This window comes from Gigantopelta aegis, chromosome 6 (genome assembly GCF_016097555.1).
Source record: "Gigantopelta aegis isolate Gae_Host chromosome 6, Gae_host_genome, whole genome shotgun sequence".
NCBI lineage: Eukaryota > Metazoa > Mollusca > Gastropoda > Neomphalida > Peltospiridae > Gigantopelta > Gigantopelta aegis.
In genome coordinates this window covers 16359774-16375474 of record NC_054704.1, presented here as the reverse complement: position 1 = coordinate 16375474, position 15701 = coordinate 16359774, and the positions used below count along the sequence as shown (strand labels likewise).

The 15701-nt window shown below is 38.0% G+C and overlaps 2 protein-coding genes across 2 annotated transcripts; both read left to right on the top strand.

Moving 5' to 3' along the window:
• Positions 1-378: 378 nt before the first annotated feature.
• On the top strand, positions 379-1188 carry LOC121374387. The gene has a single exon (XM_041501488.1). It carries the CDS (start codon positions 379-381, stop codon positions 1186-1188), a length of 810 nt encoding a protein of 269 aa, XP_041357422.1.
• Positions 1189-2073: 885 nt separating this feature from the next.
• LOC121374386 (uncharacterized protein F54H12.2-like) lies at positions 2074-7584 on the top strand. The gene is made up of 2 exons (XM_041501487.1): positions 2074-3216; positions 7345-7584. Exons 1-2 carry the CDS (start codon positions 2074-2076, stop codon positions 7582-7584), a joined length of 1383 nt encoding a protein of 460 aa, XP_041357421.1.
• Positions 7585-15701: the final 8117 nt, after the last annotated feature.

The following is a 15701-nucleotide window of genomic DNA, read 5'->3' as shown; positions in this document are numbered from 1 at the left end:
TAAAAGAACAAGTACTTAAAATTCTACGTTTGGAAGATCGACTTGCAAAGTAAACATGTATGCGTGTATAAATTAACGTTATATACTACGCTATTTCAGTTCAGACATGGTACGCAAAGTGAAAACTAAGGTCAACGAAACTGAAAAGAATGAACTTGAAAAGTATTATACAAAACCGAGAGAGGCTGGAGCGTTCTTTGGACCGAAGAAATTTCACTACGCTTTAAAGAAACGTGGTTTACAAACGTACAAGTTGAAAGCGGTAACACAGTGGTTGAACGACAAGATGCTTATAGTCTTCACAAGCCAGCGAGCCGTTCATTCAAGCGTCTCCGAGTACGGGTTAACAAAAAAGATGAGATGTTTGACATGGATTTAATGGACGTCAGCCGCCATTCAAAAGTCAACAATGGAGTTAGATACTTGCTTATAGCTATTGACATTCTTTCGAGATATCTGTGGGCCATACCCCTAGTAAACAAAAAACCGGAGACGGTGTTAGAAGGTTTCAAAACAATTTTAAAAGACGAACGTGTACCCAAGAAAATTCGAGTAGACAAAGGTTCAGAGTTCGCAGGGGTATTTAAGCAGTTTTTATCAAAAGAAAACATTAAACTGATTGTTACGCAGAATGAAGATATCAAAAGTAATTTCGCTGAACGAATTATTAGGACGCTTCGAAGTATTATTGCTCGTTTTACGACTTACAACAATACACAAAAATACATAGACGTTTTAGCAGATCTAGTACACAATTATAACAATACAGTACACTCGTCCCTGGGACTGTGGGCACCGGCTGATGTAAATAAAGTGAACGAAATTAAAGTGTGGAGTCATCTGTACGTCGAACCCATGGTTAAGAAACTTAAAGTAAAGAAACCATTAGCAAAATTCGTATTTGAAGTGGGTGATTTAACTAGAATCAGCTATTTGCGAAAATCGTTCACAAAGGAACAAGACTTGAGGTGGACAGAAGAGTTGTTCAAAATCCATTCTAGAAGTAGACGTCAAGGTATTCCAGTATACAAACTGCGTGATTTTCACGATGAAGTGCTGAAAGGTATATTTTATACAGCTGAACTTCAGAAAGTGGAAAATTCTGTGGAAAATCGAAAAAGTGCTGAGAAAAAAGAAGGAAAAGGGAAAAGTGTACTATTTAGTTCGGTGGTTAGGGTGGCCACCTAGTTTCGATTCGTACGTAGAAGAAGGTGAACTGAAAACTGTGTGAGTCATGGAGAAGTACATTATATTGAAGAGCACAGACTCCAAAGCGGTGTTTCCTGATAACAACCCCTATCATTTTCGCGTAATGTTAAACCAAAGATTAACGTTTGAAGGTGTTTGGATTGTGTCTCTTGTGGATTTGAATTTCGGAGAAACTGATATACACAATATGAACGATTTACAAGTGGACGTGTTGTGTAATCTATGTGACAGCAGTCTAGTGGGTGATGGGTTGGTGGCATTGCTGAGACGTGTCGATTTACGAGACGGTCCTCGATACCAGTTTAACACACTGTGGAACATACCCGTGGTAGTGAACGACAGTGCTTACATTGATATACATATAAGAACAGTGTCGGGCTCTTCGGTTTCATTTATCAAAGGGAACACGAGTGTGACATTACTTCTGAGACATTTTCCATTTCTGGAGTAATTTACCATGGATCGAAAACTTTACATTCCTGATGTCAGTAAATGGTTAAAGTATTTTGATAAGCAAACAAAGAATGTTGTTCATTTTAACAAGCAAGTGGGATCTGGAGTTGGGAATTACAAGGACAAGTGGTTTCTTACATGATTCCTATTATACCGAGGCATGTAAACAGTGTCGACAACAACAAAAATACAAAAACAGCCAAAATAGAAGTGACATCTCAGACACAAGACGTGGTAGAACGTGCTGAAGCTGAACAAGAACGCAAGATGGCTATAAAAAGAAAATCTGGCAAACAAATCGTCAGAAGCAAAAAGGTCAGACGCATGACACCACAGAAAAAACGAATTCCCGCATCGAGGTATAAATCACCTATTGACGAAAACGATATCTTTGTATAAACAGATAACAATATGTCGCTGCTCACGGACAAAGACTTTGTGGAAGGTTTACCCAGTGCCTTGGATCTGTTTTCTATGCCTCCATATCAAACAAGTGTGTTTCAACATTACTATGTAGACGTCAGACCAGTCAGTCAAATTACTGATTCGTCGCCAGTTGAATTCCAAATTTCTAACAGTGGAAGCGACTACGTGGATTTGAAACGAAGTCGTTTGCATGTTAAACTGAAAGTGAGTCACTCCGACGGAACGGTTCTGGGTAAAGATGAACACGTGGCTCCAGTAAATCTGTTCATGCAAGCTCTGTGGTCGCAAGTCGCGGTGTATTTACAAGGTCAATTAGTGAGTTCGGCGAACAATCACTATCCCTACAAAGCATATATTCAAACCTTACTGAATTACGGAGAAGACGCTAAAAAATCTCAACTTCAGTCTCAGCTGTTTTACAAGGACACCGCAGAAACACAAGCGGATATCGAAAGCACCGATCCCATTACTGGTATCAATTCTGGATTATCAGATCGAGGAACGTTCATTGCAGACAGTAAAACGGTTACTATGGAAGGACCCCTGTGTGAAGATATTTTTAACATAGGCAGGTACCTTGTGAATGGTGTGGACATAACTGTTAAATTATTTCGGACCTCAAGCCCCTTTTGTCTGATGTCTGGCAAGTCGGGTCAGGAGTACAAGATCGACCTGCAAGATATTTATTTTAAGATATGTAAACTGAAAATGAACAGTGCTCTTATTTTAACGCACAACAAGCTATTTGAAAAGTCCAACACTCTGTATCCATTCACTAAAACAGAGGTTAAAATAAGCAGTATTGCTTCTTCACAACATAGTTATGTTTGGGATAGTGTGTTTCAGTCGCAGTGTCCAAACAGGTTGGTTGTTGGGTTTGTCGATGGAGACGGTGTGAATGGATCTTATACAAAGAACCCGTTTAATTTTCAGAGTTCATTTGTGAAAACGGTGGGATTGTATTTAGATGGTGTCAGTGTGCCTGCTCGACCCATCGAAGGAGACGACGTGAGCGCCTACGTGAATTTGTTCGAGGGGTTGAACAATTGGAATCAAAACAGTGGAAATTACATTGAAAGAACGGAATTTGCTTTTGGAAATGGACTATTTGTGTTCAGTCTTGAAGCCGTATTTGTTGACTCTAATTATTTAAGTTTGCTTAAGAGTGGTAATTTACGGTTAGAAGTACAGTTTAAATCTGCATTGACAAAGACTGTCAGTTGCATAGTGTATGGTGAATTCCCCAGCTTGATTGAAATCGATCAGACTAGGAACGTGTTTGTTAAATAAAACCATGAATGGTATACAAATGCAATGTGCGATTAATTGTGACCCAGATCTTCGTTCGTACATCGTTGGTGTGTATTCGAGTAATACTTTACCACGAATAACTCGTGGTGGACAATGGGGGTGTATTGTAAACACGGACCCATCTCACCTTCCCGGCAAACATTGGGTGGCGTTCTATTTTAACAAAAACAAAGCAGAGTTTTTCGATAGTTTTGGGAAACCACCTGAATACTATAACAAGAAGTTTGTAGAATTTTTAAAGAAACACAGTTCATCTTATGTTTACAATAGCAAATCCCTTCAAATAGCAGAACGTGTGCATTTTATTGTTTGTATTACCTGCTACAGAAATGTAAAACTGAACTGATAATGAACGAAATTGTGAATCAGTTCAGTGAAGATAAATTACAGAATGATGCATTTGTATACAATTTTATATGTAAATACTTTAGATACTGTACGCAATCGTGTATTCCATGTAACTCACTACATATTGTAAACTAAATAATACAGTATACTACAGCAAATATGCATTATGTTGTAAATTATTAATAAATTGATGTTAAAATTATGTACGTTGTTATGTTATTATGTTTCTTTGTTGTGAGACCTTACCATTATCAAGGGGTGTTTACTACAGTATTTTATTATAATTGTTTACTCGAAAGCAGAGGAATAATAATTTCAAAATAAACACTTTTCTGAATAGGTATCCGAACAAAACACCATCACAAGTCAGTATTCCAAACCACATTTCTGAACAGGTATCCTAAAACACTTTTCTGAATAGGTATCCGAACAAAACACCATCACAAGTCAGTATTCCAAACCACATTTCTGAACAGGTATCCTAAAACACATTACTGAATAGATATCCTAAAACACATTACTGAATGGGTGTTCCAAAACACATTATTGAATGTGTATTCCAAAACACATTACTGAATGGGTATCCCAAACACTTTGAATTTAGCTATCCAAAGCACATAATTTTACATTAATATAATAAATATATAAAATATAATTTGTTTTGTTTATTTATTTCCTCTTTTTAAAACAAATATACTGAACAGCACATTAAAAGCACCAGTATTCTCATTGCTATAAAATAGTTTACTGACAAGTACAATACGTTAATTTCAAAATAGTTTACTGTTAAGTACAATACGTTAATTTCAAAATAACGTAGGTTGCACCACTGATAATTTCCCTTTGCTGTACATTATATTTATGCAGTGAGCTTTTGTCTCAAAGTAACGCATATATTTCCGTTCGTCTGTTTTAAGCTGTTTTTATTTATTTTTTTACACAAAAACCCAACCTCCTATATGATCGCCGTGCTTTGCTACTAACAGTTTGCCAGGAGATTCAAAATGCTTGCAATGTCATAGTGTGACCGCAGTGTAATCTCTACTCTGTACACATAGCAGAATCTTTACATTAACACCTAGCCTCCTTTATGATCGCCATGCTGTGCTAATAAACAGTTTCGACAATTATTGCGGTGACATGGTGTGACCGCTACTGATTAAATATCCTATCAGGTAACACAAATATTCGGTCAGACATGACTGTTTGAAAGCGGACAGTCGCTTACATTACAATTTTTTGTTTTCATAGCAACAAGTGATCGTACAAGCAATTCTCATTACGAAAATATACTTCTTATAGCTGGACTTTCTATTTGTTTGCCATACACAAGCATGAATACATAGCTCATTTGGGTGTATGTTCGCTTGAGGTGCTTGCGTTGCTCGGTGGATCCATTTAGCTGATTGCGGTTACTCCGTCCCAACCAGTAAATCACAACTGGTATATCAAAGGCTTTGACATACACGTGCTTTACTGTTTGTGAGAACCTACATCTAAAAGATCCAGTGTTGCTAATGGAAAACAATGGTTAATAATTAATAAACTAATGTTCTCTAGTGGTGTTGTTAGAATATATATATATATATATATATATATATATATATATATATATATATATATATATATACACACACACACACACACACACACACACACACACACACACAAAATCGTAAGTCCACCACAACTTTGTTTCCCAATTATCCTTTTTAAATGTACTTATTTCCATTACTCTTAGTATCTGTATTCAATGACAAAATAACAATTCATTCAATATCATGAACAAATGTACTTTATTGGATTAGTAGTACATACAATTCATTACATTTGTAAAATAAACAACAGCGAAAAATACATGTTACATCTAATCCTGTGCATTTACAAACGTTCACTTCGGTCATATGTTTTAAAAGAATTTCTTCCCGGGTGGACCAAGGTCTGCCTGTCTTTTCAGAAACAAAACAACTGGTTTCTTCTTTCCATTCTTTACCACGACTGAATGTGATTTGATTATGTGAATGAGTTTTGGTCGCTTCCTATTGACAACCATGCTGTTTTTAATGTCCGGACTGGCCAATGGTCTATGTAACTGTGAACATACAAATGTATAGAATAAACTTAAGTATGCTATTCCGGTTCACTCATTTCAGAAAGATCTGAATGATTAGATTCCGACTCGCTTTCTTCTTCTTCTGTCAGGTCTACATGTGGTATAATGTCTTTCATGATGGGTTTCAACAGTAGCTTGATCTTGTCCTTTATCACCGTGTGATCTGTGTTAGGATCTGTTTTGTTTAAACTATCGAATATAAATCGAAACAAAGGTGCTTTTGAAAAAATACTTTGTAAATTCAATGATAACAATCAGTGTTTTGACTAATTCATGTTCCCACAGTCGCGCTAGTTTTCTCTCTATCCACTCTTGTGTCTTTCCTTGCTGTTGATATTTCTTACGTCTGAGTTTCATGTTTTCTAGATGGTTTGCACGAACACGACCCCACACACGTTGTAAGCCGACATTCTGCCATTCTATAGTCAGATCATGGTCTCGTTTATCAAACATGTGTTTTCCGTCTCCTTTCTGCGAGTTAAAAATGTCATGACTGTTGGTGTCTTCATCATGGTATTTGGTGCGTTTTCGGGGTTGTACCAATTCGTTCTCAGGACACACGTTTTTAATATGGCGTTGTAAGTCCGTCATATTACCAAACAAAACGCCACAATCGGTACAAGCAGTAGCCATAATAAATGAACCTGTCTCGTCACTGGATTCGCCCAAGTCTTCGTCAGTATATTCCTCTTGTCCCAAATTGCTACCGGTTTCAGAAAATGATTTAACAGTGTCTACGGCTCGGGTATCTGAAGGAATCTGACTGTCGGGCGGCGAAGAAACGTCTTTTAAAGTATTACTGTAATGCTTAATTCCGTGGTCTGTGGGTTGGGTGGACCGCAGTTGTTGGATCCGTGCTGGAATGTCTAAAATATTGGGTTTAAGTCTGTTATTCTCGTGAGTTGATGGTCGCAAATCGATCGTGAGATTGCCGTAAGGTTTCTGAACAGCAGTCTCATAAACTGACATAAAACGATCACTATTACTGGGGTAAATTCTTCTCGCAAACAAGTTCACTTGCTGTCTGTCAATGGGTGAATTGAACAAAGTCACGTAGTGAGAGTTAAGAGCAATATCACGTGACTCCTTGCCTCTTGGAAACAAGTTTTGTAACAGAAGAAAATTAGTTACATTCTTGTGATGTGAAGTTCTTGTAAATAACTGAGAAATGCGTTTGTCATCCTTGGCCTCCGTCATATGATCATCCAGAATTAAAACATTGTTGTTGCGTGCATTAAAGAAATTGTCGTCCTGTAAGTTGTAGGGGATACCTTTCTCAAACTGCACTTGGGGCATTCTTTCACGAATAGTGTTGTAAAGCGGCTGCCACTCTGTGTACCACCATATGATGTTGTTAGGTGTCGGCTTGATGAGTCCTTTTTGGAGTATTTGATACATAAACATAGTTTTCCCACATCCACTTGGGCCCACAAAAACAGCATTAGACGGGATAGTAAATTTGAAAGGTTCTCCATATTGTTCAGCTGGAAATCCTGAAGTTGCTAACTGTGTCGCTGACAAAGACCTTTGAGGAGGAAGAGGAGGAGGAGGAGGAGGAGTATATGGGAGTAATTGAGGAGGAGGTGGAGGAGGAGTATATGGGAGTAATTGAGGAGGAGGTGGAGGAGGGGTGTCTGGCCGGTGCATCTGTCTTCGGTGCCTTTGCATATTATCATGTCTGGAAAAACTGTTCCCACACTCAGGGCATGATGTTGATCCCATGATGGATTTTGTTCAACTGAAGCCTGAATATATTTAATCCACTTCCATCAATGCCTTGGATTGTGCGAGTGATGCTTGAATCAACAGAGCCCGTCTCGGTTTGATACATGCATCATTGAAAAGTTTCAAGTAACTCAAAATTTCATTAATTAAGTCTGTCATAATTTACAACGTAAACTGATCTCCTAACTGTGAAGTAGTACGGCCCACCCCAACAATCTGGAATGTCAACACCATGTGCGATAACACGTTTGAGTGAGTCAATAGCTTCAGACTTGCTTTTATACCACTGTGTGCCCTCCGATAATACTCTCTCTGGTTTAGCACGTGGGTACGCCACAATGATCCAAGAGTACTGTTTGCTCATGTCGAATACAATTACACAAATGAGCATTTCTCGTACACATCAAATGTTTATATTAGTCTTTAGGGAGATATACAGTACAGAGTTCTCCAGGTAATATACCCGTACGTAGTCGTCCATATTCGACATCAGTGTATGGTGCACAACATCTTGATATGACTCAGCAAAGTACTTCGACTGCCTGGGAAATATCTGTGAAGCAAAAATCTTATATTCATGCGCTGATCGAGCATTAGCCATTAACACGAACAAATGGGTATTTAAACTCATGGTTCGAGAACACGTTCCTTTAGGGTAAAGACTTTGTTGGAAACTAATGCAAGTAATACCCAAATGATGTGACAGAGTAGAATAAAGTTTTAACATGAGTTGACTGTTGCATACTTCCATCATCAGATCGTCCAATACCAACACCATATGTTTCTGTGCCTCGTCTGTCCATGTGTACAGCTCTTCCTGTGTCGGTAGTCCCTCATAAAACAATATATTAGGAATGGAGTGTTGAATATCTGTGTACACGTCCTGCCACACAACGTAACAATAAACAATGAGTTTAGGTGCTACGTCAAACACAACGTTTGCATTCTCCAAAACACGCTTTGTAAAAAACGTTTTCCCACTTCCACTTCCACCTACAACTGTAATGGTTGTAGGAGTTGTTATTTTTATCAAACATTCGTTTTCAGTCATGGTTAACAATCAAATGTAATCTACAAAGCACTAACGTCAACTAAAAGTATTGTTTGTATTCGTTAATTTATATGATACACAGAAATACATTACAGTATACATATCTCAAACACTTTCATTATTATGCACTTTCAATAATGTCATTTTCAAATGTACTTTTCAAGTGAGCCAATCGCACTCGTTACAACACACTTGAAAGATAACAGATACGCACCGATTTGAACTGGTATGTCCTTCAAAGATAAAAGTATGACACGCATGACCTTGAAAGATAACAGGTATGACATGCATGACCTTGAAAGATAACAGGTATGCACCCATTGTACTGGTGGCGTCGGCCATTGTTCCGGCGGTGCACGGTGGCGTTTTCCATTGTATTCCATTGTTGTCCCCGCCACGTATAAAATATACTACTGTTATATCAATTGATGCAAACATAATTTCAATTTAAAGTTTTGTGGTTGAATACCTAGAAAAATGTGTAATACAAAACATATGAAAGTTTATTATGTTGTGTATTAGTACTAAAAGATTCATTGAAATACATGGGGCTTACTTTTAAAATGGAGCATAATATAAAACGTAATATCAAAAACTCTTTTTCTTACACACCCGTTGGTGAGAACATCATTCGTTATTTTTGATAACACATACTTGTTAATACATATACGTGTGTTAACAATTTCAAAACATGACTGGCTCCTGCTAGGTGATGACCTGGTCACCAATGTCATACCATCCAATGAAACAACAGCACGGTCAAATTTAAAAATAATAATTGTGACGCGTAAGTTAGATACAATCTCAAGGGCTGTAAATAACTTTTAGTCGAAAAAAGATGTCAAAATTTGCTTAAAACCTGTTGTTTGTTTTTTTGAGGATTTGTAAGAAATATAATACTACATTCGTGTCCGTTAGATACCATTTATTTTACAACTCGTTGTTTAAAAAAGGTATTCAACTTGCTTTCACTTGTTAGATACGTTTTAAAACAACTCGTAAAATAAATGGTATCTAACGGCCACTCGTGTATTATTCTCTATATATCAGTGGAAACCTACTCAGTGTCTGTTTTTCCCAGGATGAAACACACTTCTTTATTTTTTCAAGTGTTATATTTGATCTCAGCATTTCGAGATTTAAAAAAAAAATTATTCTACCGGTTTCTCGGAACACTGTCCCATATTGAATAGTCCAAAGGGTTGCAGTCGGGGAACATAAAAAAACAAACAAGACATATCAAAGTGTTTGGGGGGGGGGGGGGGGGGGGGGGGGGGGGGGGGGACAATCTCTCGCAGAAGTAACAAATGCGCTTTATCCTAGAAGAACAAGACGTTTGGACTTTGCAGGACATCAGATGATGGTGGCTTGGTCGATCATCTATTTGTACTACATACATTAGATGTTAAATAGCTTGGCAGTGGTATAGGTTTTTAAACTTATGTTTTGTACCATGGTGGGATGGTGGGATGGTGCATTTTAAAAGTAAGCAATGTATCAAATTTATATTTTATCAGCAATACACGACACACTAACCTAGTTCAGTGCAAAATTCCATTGTTCTGTATTGCATACGTTTTCCAGTATTCAGCTTCAAACCGTGGGACTGTTTTCTATCACCCGATATAATGCACCACAATATCATATGGTTAAATACGTGTATTGGTATAAGTACAGTACTCCAGTCCCGTTCCCCTATTGTGTGTAGACGTTAATCCAGATCAGAGCGAACAAACAGACGTGCTTCACAACAACCGGATCTGATCTCTTGATGTATGGTAAACCTCGGACATTATTCGGATATTCAAAGTTAAAGTTTGTTTTGTTTAACGACACAACTAGAGCACATTGATTTATTAACCATCGACTATTGGATGTCAAATATTTGGTAACTATGATCCGAAGTCTTAAAAGAAACCCGAAGTCTTAAAAGAAACCCAAATTTCTTAAAAGAAACCCGCTACATTTTCCATTAGCAGCAAGGTATCATTTACCAGTATATGTACTTTCCCACAGGCAGGACAGCACATGCCACGACCTTTGATATATCAATCGCGGGGCACTGGGGCCCATTTCACGAAACATGGTAAGTTTACGTCTGATACTAGCAGTTATACCGGTCGTGCGTTTACACGTGTTTGGAGTCGATTTCATGCAACAAATTACATCATTACGGAAGATGGAGTATTTTAACGACAAAAGAAAATGAAATATGTGTTCTTCAAACTATGTTAAATTTGTTGAACTATAATAGTATAAGAACTGTGGTTTAGTCGTAAATTTACGTTTACGTGCAAAACTAGGCTTACAATGTTTTGTGAAATTGGGTCCTGGCTGGAAAGGAAAACACTAAAGCCCAGTTCTCACTTGAACGATTTTTCGTACAACTGCGGTGCGACTAGAAGATTGTACAGCCGTGCGATTCCCGTACGAATTACCTAGGGTCGTCCCCCCCCCCCCCCCCCCCCCCCCCCCCCGCAGTCTCACTTGTGCAACTGCCATGCGACTGCCTTTCTGCACCGGGCTCGCATACGCTCGCATGAGCTTTGCACAGGTTGCACGACAGTTGCACGGAAGTCTGATGGATGTCGCACGGGAGTCGCAGGGGGTCCGCTGGGAGTCGCACATCTCACATCCCTTAAGACTCACGTACGACTCCCGTGCGACCTATCATACTGCCGTGCGACTGCTGTGCAACCTCTATGCGACCAATGCGAACTGTGCGAACCTAGAGACAACCGTACGATAATTTTAAACATTTGAAAAATGTCGCACCGGCATGCGACATGTCCGAAATAAACACGACATCCCTACAACGTGTGCGAATCATCAACATACTGCCGTGCGACTCCACTACGCCCTGTACGATTTGGTGGTCGCACGGAATTCGCGTAAAAAATCGTTCAAGTGAGAACGGGGTTTAAAAGCGGCATAATATATATAGTTCAATGGTTTAGCGCTCGTGTGAGCTATGTTTTATGATTCCTAGTTTCCTACCAGTGCTTCCCGGGTGGTATACTGAAGGCCATGGTGTATGTTTCCCCGTTTGTTTGAAGGCAAATATTAACAACTACTTGCCGCTAAACGGTAAAAGTGACTTATTTGGCAGCAGCATGTTTCTCCTCTCCCATGGCAACGTGGAAGACATCTAACACGCAAGCGCAGTTTTAAAATGTGCTAAGGTGTCGTAAATCAGACATTCCTTTCTTTTTGTCTGTCACATTTGCGATAATTTGTATGAAACACGCCAGTTTGTGATAATCTGTCTATACACTATACAATGGATTATCACGCTTTGGCAACTCTCGTTATCGTCAACAGAAGTCAAACTGTCTCTTTGCTCTACGCTAATCACGTCAGATACGATTAACGAACCAAAAACTCACAATAACGTACAAACGGATTTTGAAAGTAGTTTCTTGTCTTTAAGTTTGTCAACTGTGAAATGTATGGCGTCAATGGCAGCCGCGGAAATATCTTCTGCTTTCTTTAACATTCAAGCATTTCTTTATAAGACTGCACTAATTATTAGGGCGGGACATAGCCCAGTGGTAAAAAGATCGTCTGATGTGCGGCTAGTCTAAGATCGATCTCCGTCGTTGGGCCCATTAGGCCATTTCACGTTCTAGTCAATGCACCACGACTGATATTTCAAAGGCTGTGGTATGTGCTATCCTGTCTGTGGGATGGTGCATATAAAAGATCCCTTGCCACTATTAAAAACAATATAGTCGATTTCCTCTCTAAGACTATATGTCAAAATGACCAAATGTTTGACATTCAATAGCCGATGATTAATAAATCAAAGTCCTCTAGTGCAGGCACGGCGGAGCAGGGGAGCTTGGGACTCTAGCCCCTCTAATAATTCTGAATCAAAAATCTTATTGGTTGTACATCTTAAGGCAGAGATGAGTTTTACTTGTAGAATAAAGGAAATTGCATTTTAGGACATCTAGTTTTCAAACTTTTACGGGAGAGCATTTCTCCGTACCGCCTAGAAACTTTTCTTTGCGCCCTCGATCTCAGTCACTCCCCGTGTCTAGTTGCTTCCGCCGTGTCTGTTGTGATGTTGTTAACAAAAACAAACTTTAACCGTAGCTTGTTATTTTACATTACAAGGGTGTATTTTACCCAGCATAACTATTCCACATTCTCTGGTAGTAAACATTTCAAGTAAACAATTTCCATATAATATCTATGTTAGCAATAGTTCAGGTTAGGGAATTTCCAGACTAACATTACTAATGATATTCTGGGGTAAACAGAAAAGAAAAAGAAAACAGGAAATTGCATGACTGCTCAGAATATGCAATAATTGTTTTGGTTTTTTTTCAGAAACATTTTCATTACGTAAATCAAGTCTTCCATGAAGAGTTTGATTATTTTAACGACAGCGTATTTGTCATATTCGGTATAGCGTGTTCCTATTGATTACTACGACTTAGTCTTAGCAGATCTCAACAATTCTGACAACACAAACAGTAGCTCAGCGCATGCAGAAAACTGTTCACCAACAAATCGTTACTGGACACGAACTAGTTTTGGTGTATATCGGATGGAACTAATGATTTTAATCAAACTGAGATAACAACACAAACAAAAAACGTGAAATAAAAAGGAGTCCGTTTTTAGTTTAAAGGTATCCCTAATATCTAGAAAACCTTATATTACAGTGCCCATTAGTGAGGGTTTTTTTTTTTTTTTTTTTTTTTTTTTTTTAATTGTTGTTGTTTCGTTTCTTTTTAAATGCCTCCTGGTTGTTTTAGGTAAGGAACGGTCCTGTCTTTATTTTTCAGTGTCAGAAGAATTCGACGATACTCTCCTTTCGTGTCAGTTAAATCTCGCCATGCTGGCGTGTCGGTTAAAACACTTTTTGTTAAATTCGAAAACCCCCACTCTTTTACCTCAGTATCATAATTCCTACAGGCGGTGCAGGAAGAATGAAATGGCCTTGTGTCGTGCCCGCATCGGCCACACATACTTGGCGCATCCATTTGTTATAAAGAAGGATCCTCCACCTGAGTGTGAACAATGTCAGTGTACACTGACGGTTCATCATATTTTGGTGGAGTGTAATCATCTTGTACTGACGAAGGAAGGAAGGAAAGAAAGAAATGTTTTATTTAACGACGCACTCAACACATTTTATTTTCGGTTATATGGCGTCGGACATATGGTTAAGGACCACACAGATAATAAGAGAGGAAACCCGCTGTCGCCACTTCATGGGCTACTCTTTTTGATTAGCAGCAAGGGATCTTTTATATGCACCATCCCACAGACAGGATAGTATATACCACGGCCTTTGTTACACCAGTTGTGGAGCAATGGCTGGAACGAGAAATAGGCCAATGGGTCCACCGACGGGAATTGATCCTAGACCGACCGCGCATCAACCATATGTCTGACGCCATATAACCGTAAATAAAATGTGTTGAGTGCATCGTTAAATAAAACATTTCTTTCTTTTTCTTTCATTTCTAGTTAATATTAATATTCCTGCCTGTACAGGTCCCGCACTCTTTCTTTTCGTGTCCCGCGCATTTTACAAAACCACATATGAACACCTGATTATATTGAAAACAAAATCAACGTTATCAATGTTCCGCGAATTTTACAAAACCACATATGAACACCTGATTATATTGTAAACAAAATCAACGTTATCAGTGTCCCGCGCATTTTACAAAACCACATATGAACACCTGATTATATTGAAAACAAAATCAACGTTATCAATGTCCCGCGCATTTTACAAAACCACATATCAGCACCTGATTATATTGTAAACAAAATCAACGTTATCAATGTCCCGCGCATTTTACAAAACCACATATCAACACCTGATTACTAGTATATTGTAAACAAAATCAACGTTATCAATGTCCTGCGCATTTTACAAAACCACATATGAACACCTGTTTATATTGTAAACAAAATCAACGTTATCAGTGCCCCGCGCATTTTACAAAACCACATGTGAACACCTGATTATATTGAAAACAAAATCAACGTTATGAATGTCCCGCGCATTTTACAAAACCACATATCAGCACCTGATTATATTGTAAACAAAATCAACGTTATCAATGTCCCGCGCATTTTACAAAACCACATATGAACACCTGATTATATTGAAAACAAAATCAACGTTATGAATGTCCCGCGCATTTTACAAAACCACATATCAACACCTGATTACTAGTATATTGTAAACAAAATCAACGTTATCAATGTCCTGCGCATTTTACAAAACCACATATGAACACCTGTTTATATTGTAAACAAAATCAACGTTATCAGTGTCCCGCGCATTTTACAAAACCACATATGAACACCTGATTATATTGAAAACAAAATCAACGTTATGAATGTCCCGCGCATTTTACAAAACCACATATCAGCACCTGATTATATTGTCAACAAAATCAACGTTATCAATGTCCCGCGCATTTTACAAAACCACATATCAACACCTGATTACTAGTATATTGTAAACAAAATCAACGTTATCAATGTCCTGCGCATTTTACAAAACCACATATCAGCACCTGATTATATTGTAAACAAAATCAACGTTATCAATGTCCCGCGCATTTTACAAAACCACATATCAACACCTGATTACTAGTATATTGTAAACAAAATCAACGTTATCAATGTCCTGCGCATTTTACAAAACCACATATCAGCACCTGATTATATTGTAAACAAAATCAACGTTATCAATGTCCCGCGCATTTTACAAAACCACATATCAACACCTGATTATATTGTAAACAAAATCAACGTTATCAATGTCCCGCGCATTTTACAAAACCACATATCAACACTTGATTATATTGTAAACAAAATCAACGTTATCAATGAAAGAAATAAAGAAAACAAACTACAAAAAGTTATATTTATAACATTTATTGCATTATTATACATACAAAAATATTGTGCTAGCATTTTCACATGACAGTGCATTTACAGAAACAACTGGTTATTAATGTGTAAATGGTGTTGGTTTTTTGTGCGAATAAAGACATTATCCAATTCAATCATAAACTGTTATAATTA